The sequence below is a fragment of the Hyperolius riggenbachi genome, chromosome 2 (assembly GCF_040937935.1).
Source record: "Hyperolius riggenbachi isolate aHypRig1 chromosome 2, aHypRig1.pri, whole genome shotgun sequence".
In the NCBI taxonomy this organism is placed as follows: Eukaryota; Metazoa; Chordata; class Amphibia; order Anura; family Hyperoliidae; genus Hyperolius; species Hyperolius riggenbachi.
The window spans coordinates 28,386,694-28,404,661 of NC_090647.1; the positions used below are offsets into that span (position 1 = coordinate 28,386,694).

General features: G+C 43.9%; 1 protein-coding gene across 1 annotated transcript; it reads left to right on the plus strand.

The window, feature by feature from the left end:
- Positions 1-5,351: 5,351 nt before the first annotated feature.
- Positions 5,352-12,201, plus strand: LOC137544716 (olfactory receptor 1500-like). The gene is made up of 2 exons (XM_068265808.1): positions 5,352-6,134; positions 12,046-12,201. Exons 1-2 carry the CDS (start codon positions 5,352-5,354, stop codon positions 12,199-12,201), a joined length of 939 nt encoding a protein of 312 aa, XP_068121909.1.
- The last annotated feature ends 5,767 nt before the right edge of the window (positions 12,202-17,968 follow it).

A 17,968-nucleotide genomic window follows, 5' to 3' on the forward strand; every position in this document is an offset into this window, starting at 1 on the left:
TACTGCATATACCGGAAACAGTAAATTCGGGCGCCTGAGGCTAGTGGACAAATCGGGCGCCGCCATTCACTCCTATAATAAATATCGTTTAATGGGCGCCCGATAGGAAAAAAGGGCGCCGGAGAAAAATAACGTTTTAAAAGCGGCGCCCGGAGACTTAATGTTTTATTACTGCTTCTCATGATTACACATTATTTAATGATTTATACATTTTTAAATATTATTTTTAAACGAAAAACAGTACAATATTTTTTTTCAAACATTATTTTTAAACGAAAAACAGTACATTTTTTTTTTTTTTTACATTATTTTTAAATGAAAAAACCAACAGGGGGGTCTTAGGTTTAGGCACCAACAGGGGGGTCTTAGGTTTAGGCACCAACAGGGGGTCTTAGGTTTAGGCACCAACAGGGGGGTCTTAGGTTTAGGCACCAACAGGGGGGTCTTAGGTTTAGGCACTAACAGGGGGGTCTTAGGTTTAGGCACCAACAGGGGGGTCTTAGGTTTAGGCACTAACAGGGGGGTCTAGGGGTTAGGGGTAGGTACAGGGAGGGTTACTTAGGCACCAACAGGGGGGGTCTTAGGTTTAGGCATCAACAGGGGGGTCTAGGGGTTAGGGGTAGGTACAGGCAGGGTTACTTAGTAATTTTTTTTTTAAACGTTATTATACGTTTCACTATTTAAACGAAAGATTAACGTTTTTACAATTGCCGATTTAATGCACATTATTTAATGATTTATAACTTTATAAAACATTAATTTTAAACGAAATACAGTACAATACATTTTTAAACGTTATCCATGCTTATCGTTAAAAACCCGGCGCCCTTTTTTCCCAGCGCCCCTTTTTAACGTACGCGCATATACCAAGCTGTTGTGCTGAGTGAACCCACCTCATCACTGCATATACCTAGCTGTTGTGCTGAGTGAACCCACCTCATCACTGCATATACCTACTTTTTGTGTTGAGTGAACCCACCTCATCACTGCATATACCTAGCTGTTGTGTTCAGTGAACACACCTCATCACTGCATATACTTACCTTGCTGTTGTGTTCAGTGAACCCATCTCATCACTACATATACCTAGCTGTTTTGTTGAGTGAACCCACCTCATCACTGCATATACCTAGCTTTTGTGTTAAGGGAACCCACCTCATCACAACATATACCTAGCTGTTGTGTTCAGTGAACCCACCTCGTCACTGCATATACTTACCTACCTTTTGTGTTGAGTGAACACACCTCATCACTGCATATACCTAGCTGTTGTGGCAAGTGGTGTTATCATTGTCCACCATAACAGATTCTCGTTAAAGGATTTAAAGTTAATTCATTTCAAATACAGCAAGCCCTCGAAAGTCCTCCTGTATTGTTATTTTTGGTCACTACCTCGGGACGTGCATGCCATGCATGCTGCCTTCCTTGGATGTGTGGTGGTAGCCGTTCCTGCTCCTTTGCCCACAGCGTGCCTGCTGCCTTTCTTGGATGTGTGGTAGTGGTAGCCGTTTCTTAGGCTCCCACCCCAGACCGGAATCGAACCAGGATTCCCTGGCCATTACCCCTGATCAGTCACCATGGTACTGAGAAAGTACCATCAAAAGTTTCATACAGTTGAATGAATGGCAGACTTGCCCTCCATAACACATTCTTGGCAAATGCGTTCAAATTGGTTTGTCTTCCGCTGGGTCAAGGGTCCATCTGACCACAGATGCCTGGTCTGCAAAGCACAGTCAGGGTAGGTACATTACTTATACAGCATGGGTCTCTGGCTCCCACTTCGGACCGGAATTGAACCCTGATTCCCCGGCCATTACCCACTGGTCACAATGGCAGACTTGCCCTCCAGAACAGATTCTCGTGAAAGGCAACTGGTGTCATCATTGTCCGCCATAACAGATTCTCATTAAAGGATTTAAAGTTAATTCATTTCAAATACAGCAGGGCCTCAAAAGTCCTCCTTCGAGTCCTGTATTGTTATTTTTGGTCACTACCTCGGGACGTGCATGCCATGCCTGCTGCCTTCCTTGGATGTGTGTGGTGGTAGTCGTTTCTTAGGCTCCAACTCCGGACCGGAATAGAACCAGGATTCCCTGGCCATTACCTGTGGTCACTCACAATGGCAGACTTGCCCTCCATAAAAGATTCTCGCCTCCTTGAGGAGACCAACCTAGTGAATCGCAGTGAAGGCACCATTAGACTTGCCCTCCATAACATATTCTCGTTTAAAGTTACTTCATTTCACATACACAGCAGGGCCTAGAAAGTCCTCCTCCTGTATTGTTATTTTTGGTCACTACCTCTGGACGTGCATGTTATGCCTGCTGTCTTCCTTGGATGTGTGTGGTGGTAGAGGTTTCTTAGGCTTCAACTCCGGACCGGAATAGAACCAGGATTCCCCGGCCATTACCCGTGGTCACAATGGCAGACTTGCTGTAATGATCCGCTCAGCTGTCTGCACAGGCAGACAGCTGTTTGACAATTCCTTAAGTCTGAGGGCTGCAGGTCTCTGGAAAAGAGACCTGTCTTCACTTTGCAAGTTTCAGACCTACTCTGCTGCTGAGGAATTTGCATATACTTGTTATGCAAATTGCCTAGTGGCCTCCTTTGAAGGCTTGCAGTATAAATACCATGTTCTCCCAGAGTCCTTTGCTGGTCATGTTGGTTTGTTACTGCTAACACCTGGAGTGTCAGCCTTTGCTATCGTTTGCTAAAGATTACCTTAGAGTAATACTAGGCATCCCTTCTAGTGCAGTCAGGTATTATCTGTTTTGTCTTGTTCTGTTCTTTGCTTCGATTGTCTTGTCGCCAGTGGCGGTCGACAGGAAATCGTTCTGTCTGTCTGGGAGTGTAGGCCAGAGCTGCGGTTGCTACTGGCTGTTCCATCTGTCTGGCTTGCATTCGCCCTAGTGGTATTGGCAGTGCTTCCTTTTGTACTCTACCTTAGGGGTGCTAACCAGAGCAGCGGTTGCTACTGGTAGCCCCATCTGTTTTTCTGTCTGGATCGCATCCGCTCTAGCGGTAGCAGTGAAGGTTCCTTCTGTATCCTGTCTTAGGTGTGTTAGCCAGAGCAGCGGTTGCTACTGGTAGCCCCATCTTTCTGTCTTGTCTGGTACGAACGCTTGCTGTAGGCTCGGTGAGGTAACCGTTTAGCAAGCGTTTACGTTCTCTATTTCGTGTTTGCATTTCATTGGTTAGTTAGGGTGACACGCTTATCACTGGGCGCCTAACGCGTGGTGATCGTGTTTAAAACGCGTTCGCTGTTGCAAATGAGTGCGGTGTTCGCGTTTAGATAGCGTTTGTTATTTTCCTTGATGTTCTTATTTGTGTTGCTTGCTGTGCCTTTTGCTACTCTCGTGCTCTGTCCTGCTCAGTCTTGTGTCTGTTGGCAATCGCCAGTCTGGTGATTGCATTCATACTTTGTTTCTGCTGATGCGTGTTCACCGTCGCTGGGTGGCGACTAGATTGGTGGACACACATTCATTTTGTCCCTGTGCTCTTTCTTTATACTTGTGCTCTCTCTAATTCAGTCTTGTTTCCCTGTTAGCAATCGTCGTCTCTTGCGATTGCGTTCTCACTTGGTTTCCGCTGTTGTGTGTTCGGCGTCGCTGGGTGGCGACTACATTGGTGGACATACATACATTCCTTCTCTGTACTTATTCAGTCTTGTGTCACTGTTAGCAATCGCCATCTCTTGCGATTGCTTTCCCACCTGGTCTTCACTGTTGTGTGTTCATCGTCGCTGGGTGGCGACTAGATTGGTGGACACACATACACCCTGTCTCTGTGCTCTCTCTCTTCTAGGGCTATCTTGCCCTGCGTTGCTTCCCCTTGTACAATACCTATCTGGCATCTGTGGCAGTACAGAGGGGTTGTTCCTCTGTTCTCCACAGCTCCATCTGCCGGCAGGAGTTCCCCTCTACAGGTGCATAGCACCATTGCTGAGTTCTCTCAGATTATACACTTGTGGAGGATTTCCGCAGTGTCAGCGCTTATCCTGTGCGCTGACCACGGAAATAATTCCACAATCGTTACACTTGCCCTCCATAATAGATTCTCGTTGCAGGTACTGAAGTTGATAAGGCAGTCAGACATTACCTAACATGACATCACTGAGTGAGGAAGAGCAATCTCGCCGTGGTGTGCAGTAGTCCGGCATGGCCGTCACTACACAAACAGCTGTTTGCGGTGCGTTACACAGTGAGTTTGGTGTGTCAGTGTGAAGCAGTACACTAATTACACTACCTGATTGATGTATACACATACATGTATATAACTGATTATAACTGATCATACCTTACATCCTTGGATGACTTTGGCAAGTGATTACTACTGCATTCTGGGAATACTCAGGAATACCTTCCATTTTAGAATTATTCTGATCCAGTCCTCTATCCATCAAACTTTTTGTTCTTTACAAACTTGCTCAAATCCTTGTGGTGCTATTTTTTTCAGATTATAATACATTATCTTTAAGAACTAGCTGATTACCCAGTTCTTAATTTGTCCCACCATTTGTCAAGGACAATTGACTCGAGATATTTCCTGTAAATTTTTTCTTGAGGTGAACAGAGGTCTTAAAGTAAACCTAAAGTAAGAAACTTACTTCAGGTTTGTTACTGACCTAAGTAGTGGGCTGGCTCTGGATACCATTAAGCCTTTCCAGTCCTCAGTCTGACCCACCATTCCTGCACTATCCACACTTGAAGACATTTGACCTGCTAGGCCTTCAATACTCCTTGAGCGCATGCAAAGCGGTTGAATTCTTTTTCAGAACTACTCTAGGATGCAAGAAATTCTGAAGGCTGCCCAAGGAGCACTTACGAGCAATTCAACCTAGCAGGCTCTTTGGTTTCCACAGTAGGTATTAAAAACCTTCCAGAATCCATTTTTATCAGAAACCACTGATAAATCATCCTGCATAAGCTCATTAAGGCTCACTTACTAATGAGGTCCATAGCAGCATTAGCAAATGCGTTCCCACAAGACAAAGCCTTTTACAGTACATCTTCTGCAGATGTTCCATCCCTGAAGACTTAATTAGGGCACATTTCTTCAAGTCAAATCCTAAGCAAGGGTATGCTCGTGTGACATATATAAACACCTGGCTAGACCCCCTGCACCAGACTGATAGTAAATACATATTTCATGTAACCATTATATGCAATGGTGTAATGCTAATGAGAAATGTTACTATTTAGTCTTTTTTCATGTAATAAAGTCAAGTCATGGCATCTTCCATACAAAACATCTCAGTGATCAGCAATGGCTTCCTTCTTGTTTGGCTTGTTGAGGTGGACTCATTAAGGTACTTATATGCGAGTCTTGTCCTTGTATTATATGTAACCACAATGTCTCTAAGTTTATTGATAGTCTACATCTCTTGGACAGAAGAAAGCTTGCATGAACCTATGTACATCTTCATATGTAATCTGTTTGTCAATGTGATATTTGGAAGTTCAGCTTTCTACCCCAAATTATTTGTTGACTTGTTCTCTAGAAGCTCAACCATCTCACTCACTGGATGCCTCTCTCAGGCCTTCTGTGTGCAGACTTCAGCTTGTATTGAAATTTTTACCTTTACCGCCATGGCATTTGATAGATATCTGGCTGTAGGACATCCTCTGAGATACCCTACTCTGATGGCCAATTTGACAAGTCAAAAATTGTTATTGGCCATATGGGTTTTCTCCTTCATGTTTGAGATTTCAGGCATACTACTAACAGCAAGATTAACCTTTTGCTCAGAAAATATTGATAATTTATTTTGTGAGGTATTTTCTCTTCAACGACTAGCTTGTGGTGACATAAGCATTAATTCTACCTTTGGAACATCCATGACACTCTTTATAGTTGGTAGCTGTGTGCTTGTAATCATTTACTCTTACATAAGGACGGTGATCATCTGCCTAAGATTTTCCGTGGAGGCCTCTCAAAAAGCCACCCAGACACTGGTGACTCACCTGATGGCCTTTTCAACATTTATGCTTGGTTCTATGTTTCTTGCTTTCAGGTACCGACTAAGTATCGGCTCCATCCCAATGACTGCTCAAGTTGTAATTACTTTGTGTGGCTCTTGTACCGCTATTACTGTAAACCCTTTCATCTACGGGATAAGGACCCAGCTTCTCAGGGTAAACATTGTACACAAATTGAAAAAAATGATGACATTGATATAATAAAGCATATTCTCTAGCATTTTGTCCACCATCATAGCACCTAACCAAGATGTCCGTAACACCTGCATGAGCTTGAGTGTGCTATGGCCAAGTGTACATATCACCATGGGAAGAAAAAGAAACCCAGAAAAACAGCAAAAGTCAACTATATAAGTATGCAAATGTATACAATGAGCTTTACTTGCAAACAATAAACTATTGCAGGATATCAACCACATATCTATCCTACCGTCTCACCTATATAACAGCCAATATCTAAAAAATTTATAGGGAGCCAGGTTTACAAAATTAGAAAATTTTATTACTTCACTATTCAATTAAATTCAATTAGCCACTATACGTATTTAAAAACAATTTAAAAATCATCAAATATAGCCAGCATTGTTGGATTCCCACCCGGATAATGTAGGTGCACCTATGAAATTAATTTGATTTGATACCGGTATTCAGTTCTATTGTTTATCTTCAGGCCCCTTTAATCACAGGTAATCCATCATGTTAGCTATATTAGGTCACCGTAAGCTGTTTTCTTCAGCCCTCTCCGTGTGCCACTACAGCACGCCTCTTATCACAATTGGATACGCTCTCATTACGTACAACCAAGTAATGTACAACCCTGCCGCCTTAGCAACAACCAGATACTTCCTCCAGATTTATGACATCCGCATAGGCATCCCTCTTTAGCCACATTAACACTGTAGAGATCTGCTCAATTGTAAGCTTGTGGAGAAATAGCAGGCCGGCTATGCCGGTACTCACGCAACCTGGACAGCAGGACTGCTCACTGGGGATCCTTACGGTTATCCATGCGGACGCGGCGGTACAAAGTCCGTGTTTGTGCGGCGTCTGGGTGCATAGGCTAGCAAGGAAGAGAGCGGAGGCACGGGGAGGACCAGCGTGGTGACACACCCTTCACGTAAGGATCCCCAGTGAGCAGTCCTGCTGTCCAGGTTGCGTGAGTACCGGCATAGCCGGCCTGCTATTCAACCCCCAAGATTGTCAGAACGTAGTTGACTATTTAACACAGAACACCTGATCTTCCCCAGCTTCCGCAGGGAACCATGACATATCTTCAAGGTCAGCTGCTGCCGCCACCACCAAAGTGCCATCATCCCAGGGCTCAGCAGTGTGGAAAGTCCAGGGTGACACCCAGGCAGTGGGCTTGTGTAGTTGGGTGGATGAGTGGATGTGTGGATGGGTGGATGTCCATGGGGGGTGTTAATCTTGGTGGTATATCCTCCACGGTCAGCACACAATGCGGATTCTGACATGAAGGAGGTACACACGCTAGCACAAGAAACCAGGATATCCCTAGTTTAGTGGAGGAGAGCACTGACTCCAACAGGAGATGTGGCGCACAGAGCAGGCGTAGATCCAAACAGCCACAAACAATCCTTCCACTGTAGTGGCTCAGCGCAAGGTAGCGCTGAGCGCATAAACCAGAACTCAGAAGATCAGGACAGGTAACAGAATGAACGTTTGCTTAACGAGTCACTGCTTAAGTGACAGCAAACGTCCAAGACAAGACAGACTGGAATGAGGCAGCCAATGTGATTGCAGCGGTGGCGTGCCTCACAAGGACAGGACAGAATAGTCGGAGTCAAAGAAGGCAGACGTAATCCACACAAATATACAATAGGTATGATTTCCTAGCGTATTACGGTTACAGCTATCAATGAACTACAAACGACTAACTGACATATGTATATATCGATGATAAACCGATATATGACATATGCAAGGAACACTAACTAAGAACTGGAGCAGGACTAGGAACAGGACTGAACTAGCTAAGCACGGGTGATCACGATACGCGCAACCTACCAAAACGTGCTGGAACTAACTGACTGAACACAGGATATAAACAGTTCGAGTACGTATATATCAGCCACACTGATGTATTAATGTAACACGAATACAAAGAAAACAACAAACGTGCTAGTATGCGTATATATTGGCGATGAACCAATATATGACGCAAGACAACCAAAGTAACAACTTCTGATAACAAGAGCAGAACTAGGAGGACTCGCTGACCCCTTCGCAGGTGTCAGTGCAGTCCACACGGACTAGCAGCGAGGTGGGGGCTGGACAGAGTAACAGACAGAATCTGAGACCATGATAGCCCATGGAGCACTGCAGTAAGCAGTCCTTTATACTGAGGTCATCCAATGGGAGCAGACATGCAGATTCCTACACAGGTGAACGGTAATCAATCACAGGCTGACAGCAGGAAAAGGCAGACAATGATATGCAGCCTGCAGGAAAGGGATTGCAGCTCCATTGCAACAGACAATGTTTGTTTTCACAAAAGCATATTAACCTATCATTAACTTCAGAGTGACTGCAGATGGAATCAACGCTCAGTGTAAGCGCAAGCAAAACTATGCGAGCAAATGCACGCAAAGAAATCAAAAACTGCTTGTCTTCAGTAAAACTGCAGCCAGCAGTACATGCTGCAGAAGTGATCATAACAGGGGGTGAGTCTGCACGGGGTGATAAATATAGGAGTTTTGTTTTACCCAGGTTAAACTTCAGGAACCTGGCTGAAAAAGAAAAAAGTGTTCATGCCCCCCAAGGTATTAATGTTTGGTGCAAGGGATCACGGGGTTGCTAAAACAACCAGTGTGACTAAAGGTCTGTATCCAGGATGTGATTTTTGAAGCAATTTTCCACAAGAGGTGACTTTTTTCATGATGAACAATCATTGTAGCAATATTGAGTAATATGGTTTAATGAAAATGAGCTAAACTATATTTGGCAATGTGCGGCGATCAAGACTATCATGATGAAGTGACTGATCGCCATTGCCCGCCATGATAATTCTACCTTGATTGTTTTAACAAACGTTTAAACAATCACTCGCACTGTTTTTGCCAGGGTAGTGAAGATCGATCAGGGAATGATCGCTGGTCATCGCTGATCCCCAAAACATGTGGGTACTTAGCTTAAATTTGAATGTCAGTGACCGTGATCATTCATAAAAACAAGTAAATAGTAATGCTTTCTTGAAAAGTTTGAGTCGTACGTAATGCTGTTCAATGGCGATGTGCACGTTCATTCATTTTCCGTTCACAATTTGCATTTGTAACAAAAAATGATGATCTGACACGTTAAATCGCAACCTGCATACGATTCCCATAGGCTGCTTACCGTTATGCCACACAATCCAAGAAGCTACCCAGCCTTTTCGGTGGACACCACTCCAAGTTTCTGAACGTAACATTTTTTGGGGCCTTCTCCTTAACATGGGTCTAGTCAAAAAGAATGTATTGCGGTCTTATTGGTCTACGCACCCAATCACATGCCCATGTTCTCTGCTGCCATGTCCAGGTCACGATTTGAGAACATTCTGCGCTTCCGGCACTTCAGTGCCTATACAACCTGTCATCCACCCTGCTTATGACCGGTTTCACAAATTTCGGCCCCTGATAGACCACCTGTCATCAAAATTTGCAGATGCTTATACTCCTGAACAGACATTTTGAGGCATTTTGTTTCCAGACTACTCCTCACGGTTTAGGGCCCCTAGAATGCCAGGGCAGTATAGGAAACCCACAAGTGACCACATTTTAGAAAGAAGACACCCCAAGGTATTCTGTTAGGTGTATGATGAGTTCATAGAAGATTTTATTTTTTGTCACAAGTTAGTGGAAAATGACACTTTGTGAAAAAAAAAACAATAAAAATCAATTTCCGCTAACTTCTGACAAAAAATAAAATCTTCTATGAACTCATCATACTCCTAATGGAATATCTTGGGGTGTTGTCTTTCTAAAAAGGGGGACCTTGTAGGGTTCCTAAACTGCCCTGGCATTTTGAAGGGCCCTAAACCATGAGGAGTAGTCTGGAAACCAAATGGCTCAAAATGACCTGTGAAATCCTAAAGGTAGTCATAGGACTTTGGGCCCCTTAGCGCACCTAGGCTGCAAAAAAAGTGTCACACATGGGGTATCGCCGTAGAAATAGTATAATGTGTTTTGGGGTGTATTTTTACATTTTTACACATACCCATGCTGGGTGGGAGAAAATATCTCTGTAAATGGATAACTGTGTGTAAAAAAAATCAAAAAAAATCTCATTTACAGAGATATTTCTCCCACCCAGCATGGGTATGTGTAAAAATACACCCCAAAACACATATGGCGAGTACCACATGTGTGACACTTTTTTGCAGCCTAGGTGCGCTAAGGGACCCAAAGTCCTATGAGCACCTTTAGGCTTTACAGGGGTGCTTACAATTTAGTACCCCCCAAAGTGCCAGGACAGTAAACACACCCCACAAATGACCCCATTTTGGAAAGTACACACCCCAAAGTTTTCAGAGAGGAACATGGTGAGTTCGTGACAGATTTCATTTTTTTTTTGTCACAAGTTAGCAGAAATGGAAACTTTTTTTTTTTGGTTTTTTTTTTGTCACAAAGTGTCATTTTCCGCTAACTTGTGACAAAAAATAAAATCTTTTATGAACTCACCATGCCACCAGCGGTAGGCTAGCTACATGATTTAATTTTTTTTTTAACGTGCTGTGCCACCATCCTGGCGGTTTTAATAGACCACCAGGGAGGTATTAATCATTATGAGAGTATGGCACTAAAATACTCTGTGGAAAAAAAGTGGCCTGTACAAAGCCACATGTGAACTTCAAAGTTAATGGCGTTCTAAATGCTCAATTAGTTATCTACTGAAAGATATGGGATATTATTTTAAGATAACTAGTCCTAAACTAGTCCTTGGTAAGTATTTGTAGAAGGTGCAGACAGGACAAAGAACACTGATCGGACTTTAGGCAATCGAACTGTGGGTACATCTAAAGCTAAATATTCACCTCACGACAGAGTAAGATGGATCCATCGATGTCTCCCAAATGAGGAGGGCTCCCCCGATCCATCTTCTGGCCGGCGAGTATGCTCGATGTCACATGACGTTACACGAATGGGAATTCAAGAGATCGTGGTACTTTGTGTGGAGTCGCCGGGGATCTTACAGATCGTTCCACCGTGATGGTTGTTATCTCCGCCCGTCACAAAATGTCGTTGGGCGTGATTGGACGCCTGTACCCACATTGTGAGAACGCAGAAACAATCGCTCAGTGAAAAAAAAAACTCAGATCATCTGAAAAATCATCTGGAAAATCATGTGGTGGGCATGGGCATTAAAGAGACTCTGTAACAAAATTTTCAGCCTTATTTCTTCTATCCTATAAGTTCCTATACCTGTTCTAATGTGGCCTGGGTTACTGCAGCATTTTCTAGTTGCACTGTCTCTGTATTATATCTCATTTTCTTTCCTTTGTCCAGTCTTGTCAGCTCAGAGAGGTATGTGCTGTGATAGGGAGAAGTTATGCGCACCTCCCCCAGGCCCCCTGCAGGCTCTGGGTGTGTGCTGTATGTATGAGTCACAGCCAGCGTCTCTGCTCACAGACAGCCTGTCTGTGACCTTGTGAACAGCTGTGAGTGCAGAAAGATCAGTTCAAAGCCCAGACAAGCATCCAAGGCAACACATGGGAGAAATATTACAGCAGTGAAGTCATGTTTGAGAGGAGCCTCTGCAAATAGGCACCTGCTCTGATGATGTATTTCCTGTTTGGCGGCCATCTTCATTGTTTACAAAAACAATGAATAAAACAGTGATTTTATCACCAAGAAAGCAGCAGGAGCGGCGAAAATGTCACAGGGGGCTAGGAGAAAACTACAAACAGGGTAGTAATTTTATTTATGTAAGATTTTCACAGTACAGATTCTCTTTAAGAGTGATGTGACTTCTTCCTCAATTACTCATTCTTCATGCACAGTCTGAACATCTATCAGGCCCTAGGCAATGTAACTGTGGGTACATGTAAGAGTGATGTACAGGTACTCTGCAGGGGAATGAGGGATTCTTCCTCTATTACACATTCTTCATGCACAATCTGAACCGGGTTTATGGGTGGGATAATAAGACTGTCACCTTCATCAAGAAAGCACAACAGAGGATGTACCACCTACAGCAGCTGAAAAAGTGTGGCCTACTGCAGAAATGAATGGGGAAGTTATATACTGAAATCACCGCATCCATCATGACATCATCTATGACTGTCTGGTTCAGTTCATGCTCTGTACAAGAGAAGAGGAAACTGCAGTGAATCCTCTAATCAGCATAAAGAATCATTGGCTGTAGCTTACCTTCCCTGCAGGATCTTTATGTTAGCAGGTGCAGAAAGAGAGCGGTAGCCATGCTTATTGCGGAACAACACTTACACTCCTAGTACTGGAGAGCAATACAGAATATGAGTGAAAATAAACACTTCTCACCCTGTTTGTAACTTACTTTAACTTATATACTTTCCTTGACTTGTAATATCTACACTGTATGTCCTTGTATTGTTTCAGTTTGTGTCCATTAAAGGAGGTGACAAATGACTTGAGATAGACATGTGTTTTTTTATAGTGCCAAGCACACAAATAACTAGGTTGTGTTCCTAGTTTCTCTGCCTGAAAGAGTTAAAGATGATCTGTAACATCAAAAGATCCCCTGGGGGGTACTCATCTCAGGTGAGGGAAGCCTCCGGATCTTAATGAGGCTTCCCACGCCATCCTCTGTCCCACGGGGGGCTCGCTGCAGCCCTCCGTACAAGATGACATCATTATTTACCTTCCCGGCTCCTGCGCAGGCGCTCTGACGGCTGTCGGCTCCGAACTACACGGAAATACCCGATCGCCGTCGGGTCTGCTCTACTGCACAGGCGCAAGTTTCCGGCGTCTGCGCGGTAAAGCGGACCCGACTGAGATTGGGTATTTCCGTGTAGTTCGGATCGGAAAGCAGCCACAGCGCCCCCGCTGGAGCCAGCAAAGGTAAATATTGATTTTACAGTCGGGCCTGTCGCCGGCTGTTCGGAGGGCTGCAGCGAGACCCCCGTGGGACAGAGGACGGCGTGGGAAGCCTCATTAGGATCCCGAGGCTTCCCCCACCCGATGTGAGTACCCCTTAGGGGATCTTTTTGAGGTTACAGAGTCTCTTTAAACATCAGGTATGCAAGCGACAGTTCCTGTCCAGGCCAGGACCAGGTCAGACTATAGCATAACCCTCACTGATAAGTAATTACAGTCATAAACACTTTCCTAGCAGTAAATGGCTTCCTGAGAGCAGGAAAGAGATAAAAAGGGTCAATAATCCATAGATTTGAGCACTAGCACACTTCAATGAAGGTGTAATTTAGCAGAGACAATGAAACAGTAAAAACTTAAAAACTAGATTTAAATATAAAATAAAACTATGGGATACCTAAAAAAGTCATTTTTAGGAGAAGGAGGATAAATACAATTGTTTTTCTCATCAGTTTATTTTCACCTCGGATGTCCTTTAAAGCGGAATATAACCCTGCATTTCAACTTTGCTCTAAAACATTATTTACAGCATATTATATGCAACCAGCATTTTTTACATTTGTTACATTTTGTTTTGCTTAAATGTATCTATCTAAACTTCGGCTGGGGGGAGCAGTTCTCTCCAGGAACTTTAAAGCTCTGTGTGTAACCCTTCCAATGCTGGTCTAGTAAAAATGAAAAATGCTGGTTGCATATAATATGCTGTAAATAATGTTTTAGAGCAAAGTTGAAATGCAGAGTTATATTCCGCTTTAAGCAACTGCCAAGTCAAATTCCCGTAAGTGCAGGTTTGCTAATGGTTTGCTAATTTGACATTTCTAAAATACAGGCTTGGTGATACTACAGGGGGTCAGATAGACCAAATCCACCTGGTTAAGTTGCTAAAGTGAGAACTGCAAAAGCTATTCTCTGTTGCTTATCACTCCGTAGGTAACTCAGAATGCTTTTCTTAGCTTCTATGAAAAATGTATTAGGAAGAGGGATAGGGACAGTGCGAACGAGATACAACAATTTAGACAAGACTTACTGTACATCTTATAAACTGCTTTTTTCCATGACAAAGACAAATCAGATTGTGCCATGTGTGAAAGCTCCTCCTGGACTTTCTTAAGGTAAACCTAAGATAAGATATAAAATGAATAAAAAATATAAAAGCCTGGGGCTTCCTCCAGCCCCGTTCAGGCTCATTGGTCCCTCGCCGTCCTCCTGTGGTGCCTGGACCCTTTGTAATTCGGCCCAGTAATTCGGCCGCATGTGCACGTTCCCCCATTCAGGCTCCCATTGCTGGCAGCGTTCTGGGCCTGCACAGTACTACTTCGCAGGAGCTGAACACTCCTGGCGATGGGAACATGACAGCAGAGCACCACCCCTGCGCAGACTGACCCCGCCTGCCGAATTGCAAAGGATCCAGGCACCACAGGAGGACGGCGGATGGGAAATAGGGAGGAACAATTGAGAATATAGAGTTTGATCTTGCGTCATATTGGACCTTTTTTGCTTACCAAACTTTCCCATGATAAAGGCCCAGTTATTTGCCGTATGGTTGCTTTCTAGCGCTGCCCCTTCTGCATCTATTACAGGAACTTCATTATTATGAGCTACGTATTTTCTCTGTTCCTCGATCCCATCTTAGGTCTCCTTAAATAAATGAAGGAAGCTCCTCTTCCTCACTGAGGTCACAAAAGGTCTCCTCCCCCCCCCCCAGCCCCTCAGTGACAGTGTTGTGTCTGTGGAGTATCACACAGACACAGAGCTATGCAATAGTGCAAACACAATACAGTGATGACAGAGGCCCTGGAGCTCCACCCTGCTAATTAGTTATGCGACCATGCAGCAATGCGAGATTGGGCGGTAACAGGTCTGTAAGGCACTTAGCTGTGCTGGTGCTGCATGTGCGCTCAACTGAACGGACCAGCTTGGGCGTTGTTATTTATAAAAAAAAAGTATTTGATTTTTTTGAAAAAAAATGCCAACGTCATTTACAAAAAAATAATCAAGTTAGTGCCTTATACTTAAAGGGAACCTTAACTGAACCGGTGGTAAAGAGTTTCACTTACCTAGGGCTATTACCAGCCCCCTGCAGCAGTCCTGTGCCCTCGGAGCCACTCTGGAATCCTCCAGTCCGCCGCTGTCACTTAGTTTCATTTTTGACGACTCACCAGTCGGGCCGGCCACCATGCGTATTATTGGACGCATTACCTACTGCAATTAGTGCTGTTGCGGACCGCGACGCGTACAAAAATACGCGTTGCCGCATATCTACGCGTGCGGAATGCAGCAATGCGTATTTTTTTACGCGTTGCGGTCAGCAACAGCGCTAATTGCAGTAGGGAATGCGTCCAATAATACGCATGGCGGCCGGCCGACTGGTGAGTCGTCAAAAACGAAACTAAGTGACAGCGGGGGACTGGAGGTTTCCAGAGCGACTCCGAGGGCACAGGACTGCTGCAGGGGGCTGGTAATAGCCCCAGGTAAGTGAAACTCTTTACCCCCGTTCAGTTAAGGTTCCCTTTAAGTAAACGGACCAGCATAGCATCATGATGTCACGTGTACCAGAGGCCTAGATGGGGTGGGAAATTAATTATAGAACTTTATGATGGTATCAAGCAGACTAGCTCACTGTACTACCTATTATTTTCTTTTGTTTTTCTTAAAGTATGTTTGTCAAATGTATAGACATTTATTTCTAACGTTATTATATTTGTGTGCTGCTTTTATTAATGTATGCATACCAAGGTGTTTGTGTTTTGCGATCTGATGCCTTCGTATAACAGTTGTCCATAGTTGGGTGTTGGGCTTTCCATGGCTCTGTTAATTACTTTTGACAGAGGTTGCAGATGGTTTTGCTGGTATCAGAGGCACACAAACAAAGAAAAAATGCCACACTAGTGAGCTTTGGAATGTTGACATTCAGGTCACAGGTGGTGGCAAAGGCAGGCTTTAAAGGGCATGTTGGCTGGATGCCCCAAATGTATCACTAAATGCATCACGTGTGAATAACTCCTCTGACACATCAAGTGGAACAGCTGTGTTGCTAATGGTAGTGTTAAGTTTTTGTGGGAAACCAGAAGCAGAGCAGGAGGAGGACGGTGTGTCAAAGAGGTTCTGTGCGGAAGCTGTAGAAGATGTGGTGCGCTGTTTAAGCCAGTCAACCACATCCTCAGAATTTTGGGGGTTTAGGGTACATGCCTTCTGAACACTGTACTTTGGTCGAGGGCCGCACAAAGTCATACCAGCACGACCTCGAAAATACCTGTGGGCTGTCCTGCCTCTGCCTGTTAATGTTTCCATATCGGGGGTATGCAGTACTACTATTCAATAGTGGTAGACAGTGTATGTAATTGCAAAGAGCCACACAATCAGTGTCAAATACACAGCAGCTGTGTGTGTGTGTGTGCGTGTGTGTGTGTGTGTGTGTGTGTGTGTGTGTGTGTGTGTGTCACACACAGGGCTGTGTACTTTAATAGACACACACAGATATCCTAAAATACTTTCAATCACAAATATAGTTGCAAGCTAAACACTTCTTATGATACACAGTTTGCTGGCTTGCTTGCAATAGTTAAAAGAGAATAGTATAACTACAAAGGCCAGCAACTGACTGTGGTCTGTATGCAGTGTGTAATCCACACAGATATCAATAACAGATACAGTTGGAAGCTAAGCACAGCTTATGATGATAGACAGTGTGCTGACTTGTAATAGATAGAAGAGGATAGTAGAACTGCAAGGCCCAGCAATGACTGTGGCCTGGCCTGAATGCAGTGTCACACACACACACACACACACACACACACACACACACACACACACACACACACACACACACACACACACACACGAACAATATGAGCCCTCAAAAGGGCTTTTGTTTTGGGGTGCTTTCAGAAATAAAGAACAGCCTAGCTAACAGCCCCTGTCTCTCTGTGGGCTGTATGCAGTGTGTCACCCACAAAGAAAGCTATACTTTAGTAAGTTCAATCACACAAATACAGTGGAAAGATATGCACTGGTCTAATACAGTGTGCTGTCGCACAAATACAGCGGAAAGATATGCACTGGTCTAATACAGTGTGCTGTCACCCACAAAGAGAGCTATGGTATAGTAAGTTAAATCACAAATACAGTGGACAAATATGCACTGATATAATACAGTGTGCTGTCACACAAGTACAGTGTAAAGATATGCACTGGTATAATACAGTGCGTGATATAAAACAGTGTGCTGTCACACACAAACAGTGGAAAGATATGCACTGGTATAATACAGCGTGCTGTCACACAAATACAGTGGAAAGATATGCACTAGTATAATACAGTGTGCTGTCACACAAATACAGTGGAAAGATATGCACTGATATAATACAGTGTGCTGTCACACAAGTACAGTGTAAAGATATGCACTGGTATAATACAGTGCGTGATATAATACAATGTGCTGTCACACACAAACAGTGGAAAGATATGCACTGGTATAATACAGCGTGCTGTCACACAAATACAGTGGAAAGATATGCACTAGTAATACAGTGTGCTGGCGGGCGGACTACAAATGCCAGCAGGAACTGTGGGCTGTATCTATGCAGTGTCACCCACAAAGAGAACTATGGTATAGTAAGTTAAATTACACAAATACAGTGGAAAGATATGCACTGTGCAATGATCTGCTCAGCTGTCTGCATGGGCAGACAGCTGTTTGTCCATTGCTTCACTCTGAATGATGCAGGTCTCTGGAAAAGAGACCTGTCTTCGCTTTGCAGGTTTCAGAGTTGTTCTGCTGAGGAATTTGCATACACTTGTCATGCAAATTGCCTAGCTGCCTCCTTTAAAGGCCTGCAGTATAAAAGCCATGTTCTCCCAGAATCCTTTTCTGGTCATCTTAATGGTTTGTTACTGCTAAATACTCCTAGAGTGTCAGCCTTG